Source organism: Arvicanthis niloticus, chromosome 4, assembly GCF_011762505.2.
Source record: "Arvicanthis niloticus isolate mArvNil1 chromosome 4, mArvNil1.pat.X, whole genome shotgun sequence".
NCBI lineage: Eukaryota > Metazoa > Chordata > Mammalia > Rodentia > Muridae > Arvicanthis > Arvicanthis niloticus.
Window position 1 is genome coordinate 68,495,924 of NC_047661.1, and position 13,809 is coordinate 68,509,732.

At 50.7% G+C, this 13,809-nt stretch overlaps 1 protein-coding gene across 5 annotated transcripts; it reads right to left on the reverse strand.

Moving 5' to 3' along the window:
• Window positions 1–4,744: 4,744 nt before the first annotated feature.
• On the reverse strand, window positions 4,745–13,765 carry Rusc1 (RUN and SH3 domain containing 1). Of its 5 annotated transcripts, XM_034500660.2 has the most exons (12): window positions 13,664–13,765; window positions 11,550–12,969; window positions 10,908–11,318; window positions 10,494–10,616; window positions 10,038–10,136; window positions 9,861–9,937; window positions 9,560–9,734; window positions 9,383–9,488; window positions 9,180–9,226; window positions 8,062–8,611; window positions 7,085–7,207; window positions 4,745–5,417 (listed from the first exon to the last, which is right to left on the reverse strand). In XM_034500660.2, exons 2-12 carry the CDS (start codon window positions 12,883–12,885, stop codon window positions 5,249–5,251), a joined length of 3,216 nt encoding a protein of 1,071 aa, XP_034356551.1. In that variant the 5' UTR covers window positions 12,886–12,969; window positions 13,664–13,765; the 3' UTR covers window positions 4,745–5,248. The 5 variants fall into 5 exon arrangements, with proteins under 5 accessions (XP_034356551.1, XP_034356552.1, XP_034356554.1 ...); XM_034500661.2 differs by lacking the exon at window positions 10,494–10,616; XM_034500663.2 differs by lacking the exons at window positions 10,494–10,616; window positions 10,908–11,318.
• Between the last annotated feature and the right edge of the window lie 44 nt (window positions 13,766–13,809).

The following is a 13,809-nucleotide window of genomic DNA, read 5'->3' on the forward strand; positions in this document are numbered from 1 at the left end:
AGGACAAATTTCTGTCTTGTGACCAGATTATTTGCTAGTGCCTGTTTTTGAGACCCTCCTTTTAAAAATGACTTGAATCTCCACATTTAAAAACATCTTTTTAACTTTACGGTTCTGTGCAAGCATTGCTTGTACAGTGGTCCCTTGTAAGGCAGACAGACCCTGATGGTAAGAGGGCCCAATTTTAGCGCAAAGACGAAGTCTCCAAGTAAGTCTGTCTTTGCTTTATGCAACAGGCTGCATTAGCATTCTCATAAGCCAAATGAGTAACAAAAGGAATTCCTGTTTGAGGATCTCCAAAAATTCTACCAGCTGCTTTCAGCAGCCTGTCCACGAATTTCTGGAATGGTTCCTCAGAACCCTGATTAATACTGAGTAAGTTTCCACTAAGATCCCCTTTAGTAGGTAGTTGATTTTAAGCACAGCAGGCAACCATTGCAACCTATGTATGCAATCCTGTAGGCAGTTTAACCTGATTAGCATTACCTTCACATTAACCTTCTCCTAGAAGCATGTTAAGATCCCAATCTGCATTGCCTGCCTGGGCAATCATCATGGCGGTTTTCTTACTGGTATCACACCATTTTTGAGCTCCAAAGCAAGTAATCTCCTAACAAAGTAGCCTTACATATAGTTTTCCAATATTTGAGCATTAAATTTGCTTCTACCACAGTATCCAATAAAGCTTGTGTGAAGGGGTCAGTAGACCCATATTGTGCCACAATTGTTTTTTAACTCTTTTATTTAACTCTACCTGCTATAGCCTTTCTTCTATAAACATAACCAAGTCAATAAATTTTCAAGCTCACGATTCCTGTCAGCTGTAGCCAAAGGAATGTTGGCAATTAACCACATTTTTAAGTTTCCTTTGCAATATTAGCATATAACCATAATTTTTGGAAACAAAACCAATTTTTAACAATGTAAGCAATCTATTTTTCTCTAAAATCAACACCAAGTGGATTACCTTACAAAGTTTGGCTGCAGTTCTTATATATGAATGCACGATAGTGCAGTCTTTAATATCTCACTAAATAGACATTGCTTTTATATCTTTTATACATCTGGTTTTTGAATGACTAACCCTGTGTTACCAGTTTTGAGCCAACTTTTTGTTACCAAAGTTGTAAATTTTTAATCAAACCCAATAACTTATAGGCCAATAATTTATAACCAAGACATGAACATATTTGTACCTTAAAACCAATTACAAACAAAAATGAAGTAACAACGCATCTTATATATTTAAACGAAACAAAATTTCTCCCTTTTTCTAGCCACAATTCTAAAATAAAAGCACCTTATCACTGAGATTTTTTCCACGACAAACAACTCTTAACTTCCTTATTTAATCCAAGAAACCTGCCTGTCCCTTTAAAAGCAGCCTTTCCAGCTCAGCTCAGCTCCCAAACTTTTAGCTACAGGTGTTAAGCAAACTTACTAGCAGCTGCTCTGCATATTAGAACTGCCTTTGAAAACCAAGTTAAACTAGACCAAGTGTTGAATCAAGCAATTTTAACAATCTTTTAAACATTAAACATAGAACATAAAACATAGACGACCAATCATTCATACAACGAGACATGTGGACAGAAAACACAATGAGACACACGTGGACATTGGTGCACCAAGGATAAGACAATAAACAAAGAAGGCAGAACTAAGAATTTCTCTTAGTTTCTCTTAGTCTAAAACGTCTCCTGAATTTTCTCTTGTTCCTAGGAGAGCTCTGAAACAGCCTTTCCATTCTTTTTGCTGGCATAACCCAGAGAGAGAACAACTGCTTTTTCAAAACCCGTTCTCTCTCTGAAGTTTAAGATCTAGCACTTTATCCCTTTCTTTAGGAGATGTAGCTGTGGCTGCTTTTTTAGTTTTCCAATTTCTTCTAACCCTGCTCTTTCTCGTCTGAGGCAGCTCTTGAAGGCTGCGGGCATCTGCCAATCTCCTATCCCGAATTCACTGTCACCCCTAGGCAAAGTAGGCATCGGGTCAACACCTATTTGACCTAGACCTATACCTATCCCTCACAACGCACTTCCTGCAAACATGGCCTCCTAAACTTACCTAGCGCTAGATTCAATATTGTTTGCTACTTCCTAAGTGCGCGGGATACATTCTTTTATTACCTTTTTCCCGTGGGGCCCCACCTAAGACAGTGTTTCCTCAGCTGGTCCCCGTTTTCAAGTCCCACGATGGCGCGCCAATCTGTAGCCGCCCGCGGCCACAAGTCAACTGGATTCACCTGAAAGGGGGGCTGGGAATGAAGGGGGAAGGAGGGCGAGAAGAGATGAGGCCAAGACAAAGTTCTCTGATCAAGGCCCAAAGCTTTAATGTTCAGCTCTCAATTTAAAGGGGAAGACCCAACCCACAACCCCTCCTGGTTCCAGATGGGTGGGATAATCCATAGTCCATTCCAGGTCACGGCCGGAGATGTCTCAGGGCAAGCCCAGGGGCAGTTCTGCTGTGTTCCGGGCAGCCAAGGTGGGTAACTCCACCTAGATCACTTGACCTTGCTGCGGCAACCAAGGTCTCTTCAGTCCTGCTCATGGTGGGGGGGAAGGTACACAATGAGAGAAATGTCAAAAACTTAAACTCTGCCTCTATTTTTTTTACACTCCAGATTTTATCCCCCTCTCAGTCCACCCTCTGACTGTTCCCCATCCCATACCTCCTGTCTCCACGAGGATGTCCCCACCCCACCACCACCCACCCCACCAGACCTCTCCACTCCCTGGGGCCTCAGTCTCTTGAGGGTTAGGTGCCTCTTCTCTGACTGAACCCAGACCCAGCAGTCCTCTGCTGGATATGTGTTTGGGGCCTCATATCAGCTGGTGTATGCTGCCTGGTTGGTGGTCCAGTATCTGAGAGATCTTGGGGGTCCAGGTTAATTGAGACTGTTGGTCCTCCTACAGGGTTGCCCTCCTCCTTGGCTTCTTCAAAACTCTGGCTCTTTTAAGGATAAAATAAATACCTGAGAAGATAGCGCAGTGGAGAGATCCCCTAAGCACCCACATGATTGCTGTGGGGAAGGGGGATATCTCTAGAATAAGTTAGAGACCTGAGATGGGGGAGGTGCCTGGAAGTCAAGAGGGGTGACCCTAGCTGATGTGATTACCTTCTGTATCCAGGTGGGACTTCCAGTGGAGGGAGGGGGACCAACCCACCCAGAAAACCCTTGACCCAAAAATTGTCCTGCCTACAAGATGTGCAGGGATAAAGACAGAGCAGAGACTGGGGGACTGGCCAACCAGTGACTGCCCCAACTTGAGACCCACATCATGGGACACTATACTCTGTTGTGCTTGCAGACAGGAGCCTAGCATAACTGTCCTCTGAGAGGCTACATCCAGGAGTGGATGGAAACAGGTATAGAGACCCACAGCCAGGTATTAGGCAGGCTAAAGTTTTTATCCCCTCTTATCACCCACAATTCCCAAAGAGAAAATCTCCCAGACCCTTCGCCCCATTTCACTTCTGTGTCATGGGTCTTGTTTCTCCCTGGCATTCCTGTTGCATGGTTATAATTACAGCATTCTGTTCTATTTTGTTTTTAATGACTCCCCTATCTAGCCAACCCTTTATAGTGAATCCCTAGGACATTTTAGTCTAGCTTTTTTCCCCCCCAAAAAAAAACGCTAATAGGAAACTCGACAAACTTAGCCAACTAATAGATGGTGAGGCAGTTTGCTTGGTAGTGTTAACCTGTCAATTCCAACATCAACCCTTCCTTTAACCTCAAAATCTAGTTAAGCATAATTACAAGGACTATGCTTCCATTGTTTCTAGTCTTTATTCAAGCTCTATCAGTCCAATGAAACAGCAGTCTAAAAACAAAGCAAGAGGGGCCAGCAGCTGATTCCCAAAAGTTGTCTGACCTCCACATGTAGGGAACACATGTCCCTTCACATACAAAAATAAATACATAGAGGAAAAGAAAAAAAACCAAGGGGTTAGAGATGCCTAAGTAGTCGAAAGGCCTTCTGTTCCTGCAATGGCCCCATGTATGTTCCCAAAACCTGCATTGGAAGCTCCCAACTGTCTGCAACTCTACCAGATCTAACAGAGCAATAGTGCTCAACCTGTGGGCCGCACATCAGATGCTTACATGACAATTCATAACAGTAGCAAACTTACAGTTATGAAGTAGCAGGAAATACTTTTATAGCTGGGGTCACCACAACATGAACTGAATTACAGGGTCACAGCATTAGGAAGCTTTAACACCACTGTCATAAATAGGGTAGAAACGAAGACTCCCACAGTGGTTCTCTGACCTCCAGATGTGAGCCATGGCATGGGTGCCCCTGCCCACATGAAACTTAAATATATTTAAAAAAAAAAAAAACCCTGGGAGCTGGAGACATGGCTCAGCAGTGAGGCTGTTCTTCCAAAGGTCCTGAGTTCAATTCCCAGCAACTTCATGGTGGCTCACAACCATCTGTAATGAGATCTGATGACCTGTACTAACTTTCAGGTATACACGCAGACAGAGCATTCATGTAAATAAATAAATAAATACATTTTTAAAAAACAAACTCTGCATCTGTCTGAGCCAGGTGTGATAACACAGACCTTTAATACCAGTAATCAAGACAGACAGATCTCTGCAAATTTGAAGCCAGCCCCCCCTCCCCCCCAAAAAAAGCCTTCCTTGGCTAGGGAGGAAGTATCTATCTGCGTTGGGCTACAATCAAAGGACTTCCCCACAGCAGTGCCTATATGGTGAGACCCACAGGGACACATATCTGTTCAACTCCCACATTTTATTGGGAAAAAGAAGGAAAGAGGCAGACCAACAGCACAGGCCTACCCACCAGGGGTGTCCAGGCTTCCAGCCAGCACTCGGCACAGCAGGAGTACATCTTAAATACAGGCAAGAAGGGCAAGAGACAGTGAGGAGACCACGGGCCCTGCGGGTTTGGGGGCAAAGGCATGTGTATTATACTGGCACAGTCCACTTGGGTGAAGGTGGAGGTGGGATAGATACTGACTTGCAGATAGGAGGGACAGTATTCTCTTGTGCAGATGGAGAAGAGGAATCCTGTGGACAGGAAGTCCCTTTTACATATTTGCAAGAGCAGATTTCACCTCAAAGGTGGGTGTTGAGGGAGGAAGGAAAGTTTATTTTAACTGTCCACAGAAATAGATATGGGAAGAAGTGTGGGTTTGCAGAAGGAAAAATGCTTCTGGGATGGTCAGTTCACACGAACAGTATTCATGAGCCTAGGAAAAGGAAACAGGCTCAGAGCTACAGAACAAGGGAGGTGTATCCCACGGGCACCAGCCCCTCCACACCATCCCGCCCACAGCGAAGCCAGTCCTCATCCACTGTGGCAATGACACGAAGCACTTCCCCACGCTGGAAGCTCAGCTGGTCAGGTCCTGCAGCAGTGTGGTCACAGAGAGCCCGGACTGCCCTGAGGGAAGTCAAGAAGAAAAGTGAAGGGACAAAATGTCCAGGTCCCCGGGCTGGCCCGTCCTATGGCAGATCGCCCCTGTTGGTTCAGCCAACATTTGCTGGACTCCAGGAGAGACATGGGTCACCCATTGACATGTTGACTCTGGGGACCTGGCTCTCCTGAACCACAAACCCACCCTTGAAATGCTCACTTGAAACTGCACTTCCCTCTGGTGTTCAAATTCCACATATGCAGATAAGATGTGCCTTCCTGAAGTGGGAAAGAGCATCCACTCAGCTGTTCTTGGCAACCCATCACCAAAGTTCACTGTGGCCTTATCTCCTTTGTGCTCTTCAGCTGTGCAGCCATTGCCCAGATTTGATCTCTAGTGGCTCTGGGGTGCTCGCTACATAGAATCATTTATCTCTGAGAGCTTCTCTTGGTTTCCCCTCCCCTCTCCACCTGGCTTCATATCTTCCTGAAGCATAACCAAGTGTACCATCCTCAGACTCTAGCCCCTTCCAGGGTTTCCACTGCCTGAGAATGACACCCTGGGTCCTTGGTTGGCTGGTTGACCCATCCATCATATCCCACAGCTCACTACACTTAAATCCCCTCACTGTGACTTCTACTTTCCCTACCAGCCACATGCCAGAAAACACCTAAGCTCCAAGCCAGGGATCCCAGGGATTCCAAAGAAGTTCAGCTCCCCTGTCTGCTTCTAGCCAGGTTACAGCCACATCACCCTGTATGCCCAATCTTCTCTAACATACCAGCCACACTCATCTCCAGTGCACCATGTGCTTCTTAAAAGTGGGGTATGAACAAAATGGGGTGATTTTTGTTCCATCCCTGGCATAATGCCTGGCAGAAAGAAGTGCCTGGACAGGTGACAGTCCAAAAGCTTAATTCTAGCAAGGCATGACAGCACACGCCAGTAATGCCAACACTCAGGTCTCCACATCCCAGCAACCTAGGCTACGTAGTGAGACCCTGCCTCACAAATAAATCCAAATAATTGAAAGTGCTTAATTCAAACAGACTGAAAAGACTCAGAAGAAACATAGCCTTAAACTAGAAGTCTGAGCGGGCATGGTAGTGCATACTATTAATACCAGCACTTGAGAGGCTGAGACTTACTGAGTTCAAGGCCACTTTAGGCTACACAAACACACCCTGTATAAAAAAAGAAACCAGAGTGTGGTAGCACACACTTTCAGTCCCAGCAAAGGTAGGCAGACCTCTGTGAGTTTGAGGACAGCCTGGTTTACAAAACAAGTACCAGGATAGCCAAGCTATACAAGGAAACTTTGTCTCAAATAAATTAATAAATAAATAAATACCCAATCTGACTATGCATAATACCTTTCTTTAATCATGCAGACAGGTTTATATGAGTTAAAGGAAACAGTTTTCCATGTCTTTATTTTTTATGTGTATGGGGTTTTGCCTGCATACATGTTCTGTGCCCCACATTTATGCAAGAGCTGCAACTGGCCTGAAACTCAAGATCCTGCTGTGTCAGGTTCCCAAGTGCAGCCACTACGACCAGCAACTTCCTTTCCAGAGAAGGAAGCTAAGGGTCAAAGAAATTAGTGTTCTAGCAGGGAAGAAGCAAAGCCTTTCCCACTGCCTCCTGCCCATTCTCTGGAGACAACACACAGGAAGACTCTCCCAGCCCTTACCTGTCAGCCTGAACCATGCTGACTGGCGAGTCCACAGGCTCCTCAGGAGGAGTCTCAGAAGGTGTCCCCCGCTTCACCAGAGCTAGCACACTTACTGTTGGGGGCAACCAGCTGGATGGTCTCCTAAGAGGGAAGAATGTAGGTCATTAAAGCCACAGGACTCCAGAAAAAGAACCCAAGAATCCCCCAAGTAGCACACTGGGAAAACAATCAGAGCAGAGGGCAGAGTGGCTGGCGACAGACACAGGTTTAGAGTCATAGCTAAAGTCACCAGACATCACTGAAAAAAGCACCTGCTGGGTCAGGGATTTTTTTTTTTTTCTAAAGCATGAGATAAATATTTTCAGCTCTAAGAGCCAAACTGTGAGATCAGGAACTTTGGTTTGGGTTTTTCTTTTTCTTTTTTTCTTTCTTCTTTTTTTTTTTTTTTTGTTTTTTTTTTGTTTTTTTTTGAGACAGGGTTTCTCTGTGTAGTCCTGGCTGTCCTGGAACTCACTCTGTAGACCAGGCTGGCCTCGAACTCAGAAATCCGCCTGCCTCTGCCTCCCAAGTGCTGGGATTAAAGGCCTGTGCCACCAACGCCCTCATTCTTAAGTCAAGGTCAGAGCAAGACTGTAAGGAAGTAAAGGAGTGAGCTGAATGGGTAGTTGGGGAAGTAGCTTTCTGAAAGAGGAAATACTAAGAATACTAAGGTCTATTCCTGGTATGTTTCAGGAGCAGCCATTGTGATGTGCGACCAAAAAAAAAAAAAAACACGAAAAGATAAAAAAAAGGCGTGCACCACCACCACTCAGCTTGAAATCAGGAACTGTATGTAGCCACTAAAATGTAATCATTTGTGAATGTAACCATTAAAGCCCATAGCTACAAAAACCAATCGCCTGCCTGTTATCTAAAGGATCCTGAATGACTGGCCACTGGGAGCGCTGATGAGACCGGAAGTTCAGTAAAGGGACAAAGTGCAGGTGCATACATACCTAGATTTGAAAGCTCCACTCTCAGTTTCTGAGGGGCACCCAGGCACACCAAATAGGCGCCCCAACCACATGCTTCTGCCTGGTGTGGCTTGTTCCGTGGGTGAAGGTGTCTCCTGTGCACCTTCAGCTGTAGTTCCATGAGGCTTGGGTCCCCACCGGAGAAGAGGGAAGCCCTCGGTGCCTCCAGAGGCATAGACCCGAGATGCCTGGGTCAGCTGATCCCACCAGCTGCCTGGTGGAGGGCGTGTTGAGGGGGGTGAAGGGTCTGTAGGGGCCTCCCCTGAAGTCCCTCGGAGACTCTGAGCCAAACGTCCTCCCCAGTGCAACACAGCTTGCATAGTCTGCTGGAGGGCAGGAGGGGGGCCTGAAGGGGCAGGAGCCTGCTGCAGGCCCAGGGGCAGGTGGTGGTGGTGCTCAAAGAGCAGGTCCAGGTGGAAGGTGAGCACCGACAGCGGCTGCAGCAGCAGCAGCAGCTCTGTAGCCAGGGATGGACAACTACCACGTGCCAGGGACAAGAATCCAGTGGGCAGATACAAGACAGATAGCAGGCCTGGAAAAGAGCAGCCAACATCAGCCCCAGACGGCACCAATTCCAGAGCCAACGAACATCTCTCAGTCTTCTCACTCTGGGTGGGCAACAGGCAGGAAGAGCTGGGCTACAGGACTGACAATTACTCTCTGCCCGTGGGGAACCATTGCCTCTTGAGGAAGACTTGTCCAGTTAGTGCTGTTAACAGAGACATTGTATAGGCTAGAAAGGAAAAAGACCAAACGGCCTGGGAACACACACAGGAGTGAGGACCTGCCTTTCAGGGTAGAGCTGGAACCTTGCTGAGGAAGAGACCCACTGAGGAAGAGACCCACAGAAGAACTCAAAGCTTGAAAGCTCTAAGGAAGCAAGAGGGGGAGGGGCCTCTTCCAAGTGCAAGGAACAAGAGATGGTCCCCAAGGCAAGGGAGACTTCAAGAGGAAAAACATGCAGGGCTAGATATCCAGGGCTGAGTCTCGTCTCATACTCTTTCCCTAGATGTGTATCCTGACATCAGTAAAGACCAGCAGAAGAGAGCCTGTCCTCTCCTAGCCCGGCAGTACCATGCCCTCCCATCTGAGCTTCTGACCTGCATCCTCCTGGAGGCTGGAAAACCACAGTTCCAACTGTTTGGTGCTGGAGAAGAAAAGAGAGGTGGTAAATTCAGGGAAGAGGTGGAGAATGAGGGACAACCCTGGAGATGGGGAGGTCTCTGAAAACAGCTTCCACTACTATGTCCTAGCCACGGTGCTTCCAAGGCCGAAAGAACCGTGGGGGAAATGCCACACTCACTTGAGGAGGCCCAAGATGAAAGCATGGAAGCGGCTGCGGCTGCTGCTCAAAGGGGCCAGTCGGCTGACTTGGCTGTACAGAGATCCCATCGAATGTGTGCAGGAACCTGAGGACAGGGGCAAGGGTCAGCCAGGCCCAGGCCCTACTCCCATCGGATTCCACTCCCTCACGGCTCACCTGGTTTCACAGATGCCTCCACCACGCTCCAAGGGCTACTCCTACGCTGTCCAGTAATGAGGTCCTTCCGGAATGGCTTCAGCCCATCAGCCACCAGAGCATGGAGGGCCGGGCAGAGAGTGGTCAATACCAGATGCCCCACATCTGGGCTCAGCCGGCTATCCCCCAATTGAGCCTGGGGACAGCGCACAAAGCGCAAAGCAAGAGGGTCTAGAGGCGTGGCCAGCCAACTGTTCCAATGTCCTTCGACTTCCCCCTCACTACATTAAATCTTCCAACATCCTCCCTCAAACCAACTCACCTTCTGAACCAAGTTCCTAGCAGCCCCAAAATGCGAGATGATTTTGTCCACTGAAGCGCTGACAGCTATCAGGAGACCTGGGTGGAGACAGAAGGAAGACACATCAAAGCCCCTGGTTTCGACAGGGGGGGTTGGGGTGGATAGCTATAGACCATAGAAGGCGGGAAGGGTTACTACCTTTCTTCTGCTCCTGCAGCTCGCCAGTCCCACTCTGGGCTTCTGCCATCCACAGCCGCTGGGCCCTGGGAATACCCGCAAACGACCAGGAACTGCGCACTAAGTAAGAGAAGAGGGAGGCGATGACGCTTACTTGCCAAGGGTTACACAGAGGACGCCGGCTCCCTTAGTCTCATAGTTTGAGAATAGAGGAAAAAGAACACAGCCACTTGGGGCGTAGAGCAGAGGGTAGTCTTAGGCAAACCCCGACCCTCGCCGCCCCCACCTCAGTTCCCATTGCCCTTCCTGTGGTTAATCGGGGAGCCACACCGACCAGCTAGCTGGGCCTTTAAGAAGGAAGATGACTGGGCGAGGAAACCGAGGGCTGCACCCACTCCGAGCACGTGGGAGCCTCGACCAATGAAAAGACAGACAGACGGGAAAGGGTGGGGAATCTTGGAGAACCCTCGTAGTCACCTTGCACCTTGTCAATGCTAGGCTCCAGCTTCACCCTACTTGCGGCGGGACTAATGGAGGAGATGTGGCTAGAATCTCTTGGGAGGGGACAGTAGGTCCAAACCACCGAGGCCAAGAACTCCCCTAGCGGAGGAATTCCACAGAGGGTGTGACTCCAGGTCCCTAACAATGGACCCCTTAAGCTAGGCAGGAGACCAAGTGGAGCCCGCTGTGCAGCGAGGGGAGCAGTCATGCTCCTCACCCCCAGCAAGGTCAGCCTCCCTGGGACTAATGAGCCCGCTAGGAGTCTGCCCAACTCCAAGGGCGAGACCTAGCCAGGCACCCTAGAAAAAGGCTAAAACGCAGGCTGGCCCCAGTACTGGAGGGACAGCGAGCCGAGGCGCGGCCCGCGGGGCTGGCCCGGGTCCGTCTTACGTTGCCTGGGCGGAGGTGGTGGCCTTCTGGTCCAGCGAGGGGCGGTCGGCGGACACGGTGGTGTTGGCAGCGGGGGGGCGGGAACCTGGCGGGGTAGGGGCGCCGCGGCGGGGAAGGTGCTACTTCTGGGGAAGAGCGGGGATAGCAGCAGTGCCAGTTCGGGGCTGGCCAGGCAAGGCAATGCCTCCCGCGTGGGAGGAGAATAAGCTCCCACTGGGGATAGGCGCACAGGCAGGAGCTGCTCCTCCGGGGGACTCGCTGCCCCCAGAAGCCGGAGCCGGGAATTGGGCCACCGGGTTAGAGGCGTAAAGAGCAGGGACCCGGGTGCGCCCGCGCCCCCAGCCTCCAACAGGGGGCGCCCGTCGGCCGAGAACCGGAAAACCGGGGGCCGAGGGAATAGCGAGGGACCGGCTGCAGGCGGGATTGGCGGGGCCAGGTGCGGAGGGGGAGGGCAGCGCGGCCGGCAGCCAGGCAAGGAGGGGCGGGAAAGAGAGGAGCAAAGAGTTAGTCCCTTCACTCCAAGATCCACCCAGTTTCCCTTTCCCAGAGCGCGCCCTGGAGATGGGGCGGGGAGGACACTACAGAAGGAGGGGACCAGGGGCGGGCTCAGGACCCGCCCTCCTGCGGGTCCGCGCTTCTTACCCACGGCTTGCTGGCGCGGTTCCTCGGGCTCCTGCGGGGCGGGTGCCTCCTCACCAGCCGGGGGGCTGGCCGCCCTGCCCTCCTCCGACAGCCCCTCTGCAATAGGCTGCAACCCGAGTCGATTCTTCTTCCTCCGCGGAGGGACCGGAGGGGGAGGCGGTCGAGGCGGGACCAAAGCCCACCCAGCCGGAGGGTCTCGGGGCGGTACTGGCGGCGGCTGGGCTCGGCTTCGCGACCGGAGTTCCTTGAAGGTGGTGACTTCTCGGGAAGGTGCCAAAGAACCTCCCAGGGACCCAGTCGGAGGGAGCTCAGTGTCTGGCGAGAAGACTATGAGCCAGTCGCTGCGATCTTTCTTGGCCTGCGGCACAAGGGGCAGCCCTGGACCCCGCTTGCGCTTCTGGGCCAGCTCATGGAAGGACGTGATTGTCCGATGGGGCACCGGCTCCTGGCTGACGTCACCTCTCCATCCCCCATCAGTTTTCCCTGCATCTATTTTCGAACCAGAATTGGTGTTCAAACAAGAAGCCAATTTCCCAGATTCCGTTTTCAAGCTCGAGTTTGTATTTTCGTCCGTTTTCCAACCAGAGTCACTGTCCTCGATGGTTTTCCACCCAGCTTCAGTTTTCTCTGTGTCGATTTTCCAAATGGGGTTAATTTTCCAACTGGGCTCTGCTTTCCCTGCGTCAATTCTCCCATCTTCGGTCTCTGAGAGCTCAGAGGTAGCAAGATCCTGTTCCCCACTGTCTTCCTCTTCCTCCAAGCCTGGGGAAGGTAGGTCCTGGCAGGTGGTCAGGGCGTTGCAGTTCGAGTCCAGGTCAGGTCCAGGTGGAGAAGATATTCCGGAGCAAGAATCAGGAGAGCAACAGAAGCTGTCTGGGGAGCAGGTGCTAGGGCCTGCTGGAGCCAGAGGAGAGCCCAGCTCCAAGATGCTGGACTGAGGGTTGGCATCCTCATTACCAGGCAGGTCTCGCGAGTAGACTGACACTGGTGATTCATCAGGGCTAAGATCTGAGCACGAGCTGAGAGAGGAAGAGCATCCTGGATCTGAAGGCGAGGCAGCCTCTTCCTCCTGGGAAGGGTCTTGCTGGTTTTCTATGCTGGGCCCGTGCTCCTGGCAGCATCTGCAGGGCACAGCTGGACTGTTGGAGTTGGCGTCCACCAGGGTCCCGCTGCAGGGCCCTCTGCTTTCCTTGCCCCCTGTGTCTCCCGGAGGTGGGGGTGTACTCAGAGGCCCCTCTCGTAGTTCAGGACGGCGAGACAAGTGCAGGCCTAGGGAGACATGCTGGAGATGGATGTGATTGAGGTTGCAGAGTAAAGCCCGCTGAGGGGACAGCATGGTGCCAAGGATGATGTATGGCTTTCAGAAAACCAAGAGGATCCAGCGTCTCACATCCACCTACCTGACAGTACAGATGCAGACCTAGAAAACAGGAATTGTTGAAACCTAGCTACTGAGATTGCGGGTAAGGGCACCGGAGGTGACTGAGGACTAGAACAGGCCTGGGATCTGGTTGCTTTGGGAAATATTTAAATGAGATTCAAATCACCATGAACAGGCCATTAGTTTCCACTGCAGTATTTGCAGGTGGAGCCGAACATAACCTCCAGGGAACAGAGAAAGGAGGGTCATCAGAGAATGCGGTTGGACTCTGATCTTCGTGGGGGTGCAAAGCTTGAAAAAGAGTGGGGTCCAGAATATGAGGGTGCGATGCTTGAAAGAGAATAGGTCCCAGAATACACCCGGATTCTTCCTAATCAAGCTCTGTCCTCCAGCCTACCCCTGGGAGAAAGGAAACCCCGCCCAGGTGCTCTAGTGAGATGGATGGTGGGGAACAAGAGGAAGGGTTTGGTTTTGTTAACGCAGGAAAGGGGTCTGGGCTGAAGGAAGAGGAAGCATTCTGCTTGTCAGCTCTGCGTCTGCCCCAGTCCCCGGCTAGCTCTAGCCTTCAGCCTGTGTCCTCACCCACCCGCAACAGCAAGATTTGTCCATTCACTCTATGCTCGTCTCCATCTCCCAGCCATCACCCGTTTCTTTATTATTTTTTACTGCTCCTCTCCCGTGCCATCCATCTATCTATCCACCCATCCGCACCCTCAGACCGAGCCCTCCTCACCGCAGTCCTGGAATTGCTCCGGCCTTGGGTTCGTCAGCGTCCCCGCCCAGCGGGGAACAGAGCTGAGGGGAGGGGCACCGGCAAAACCCAATGTGGCTGCGCAGCCGCACCCCTTCACGCATGGGTGTGGCATAGCTCAAGACCGC

Coding starts and splice junctions, on each gene's coding strand:
- Rusc1 (XM_034500660.2), bottom strand. CDS start 12,885: ATGCTGTCCCCTCAGCGGGCTTTACTCTGCAACCTCAATCACATCCAT. Junction 8,612..9,179: donor CAGCCTCCAGGAGGATGCAG/GTCAGAAGCTCA, acceptor GCTCTTTTCCAG/GCCTGCTATCTGTCTTGTAT. Junction 7,208..8,061: donor AGTGGAGCTTTCAAATCTAG/GTATGTATGCAC, acceptor CTTCCCTCTTAG/GAGACCATCCAGCTGGTTGC.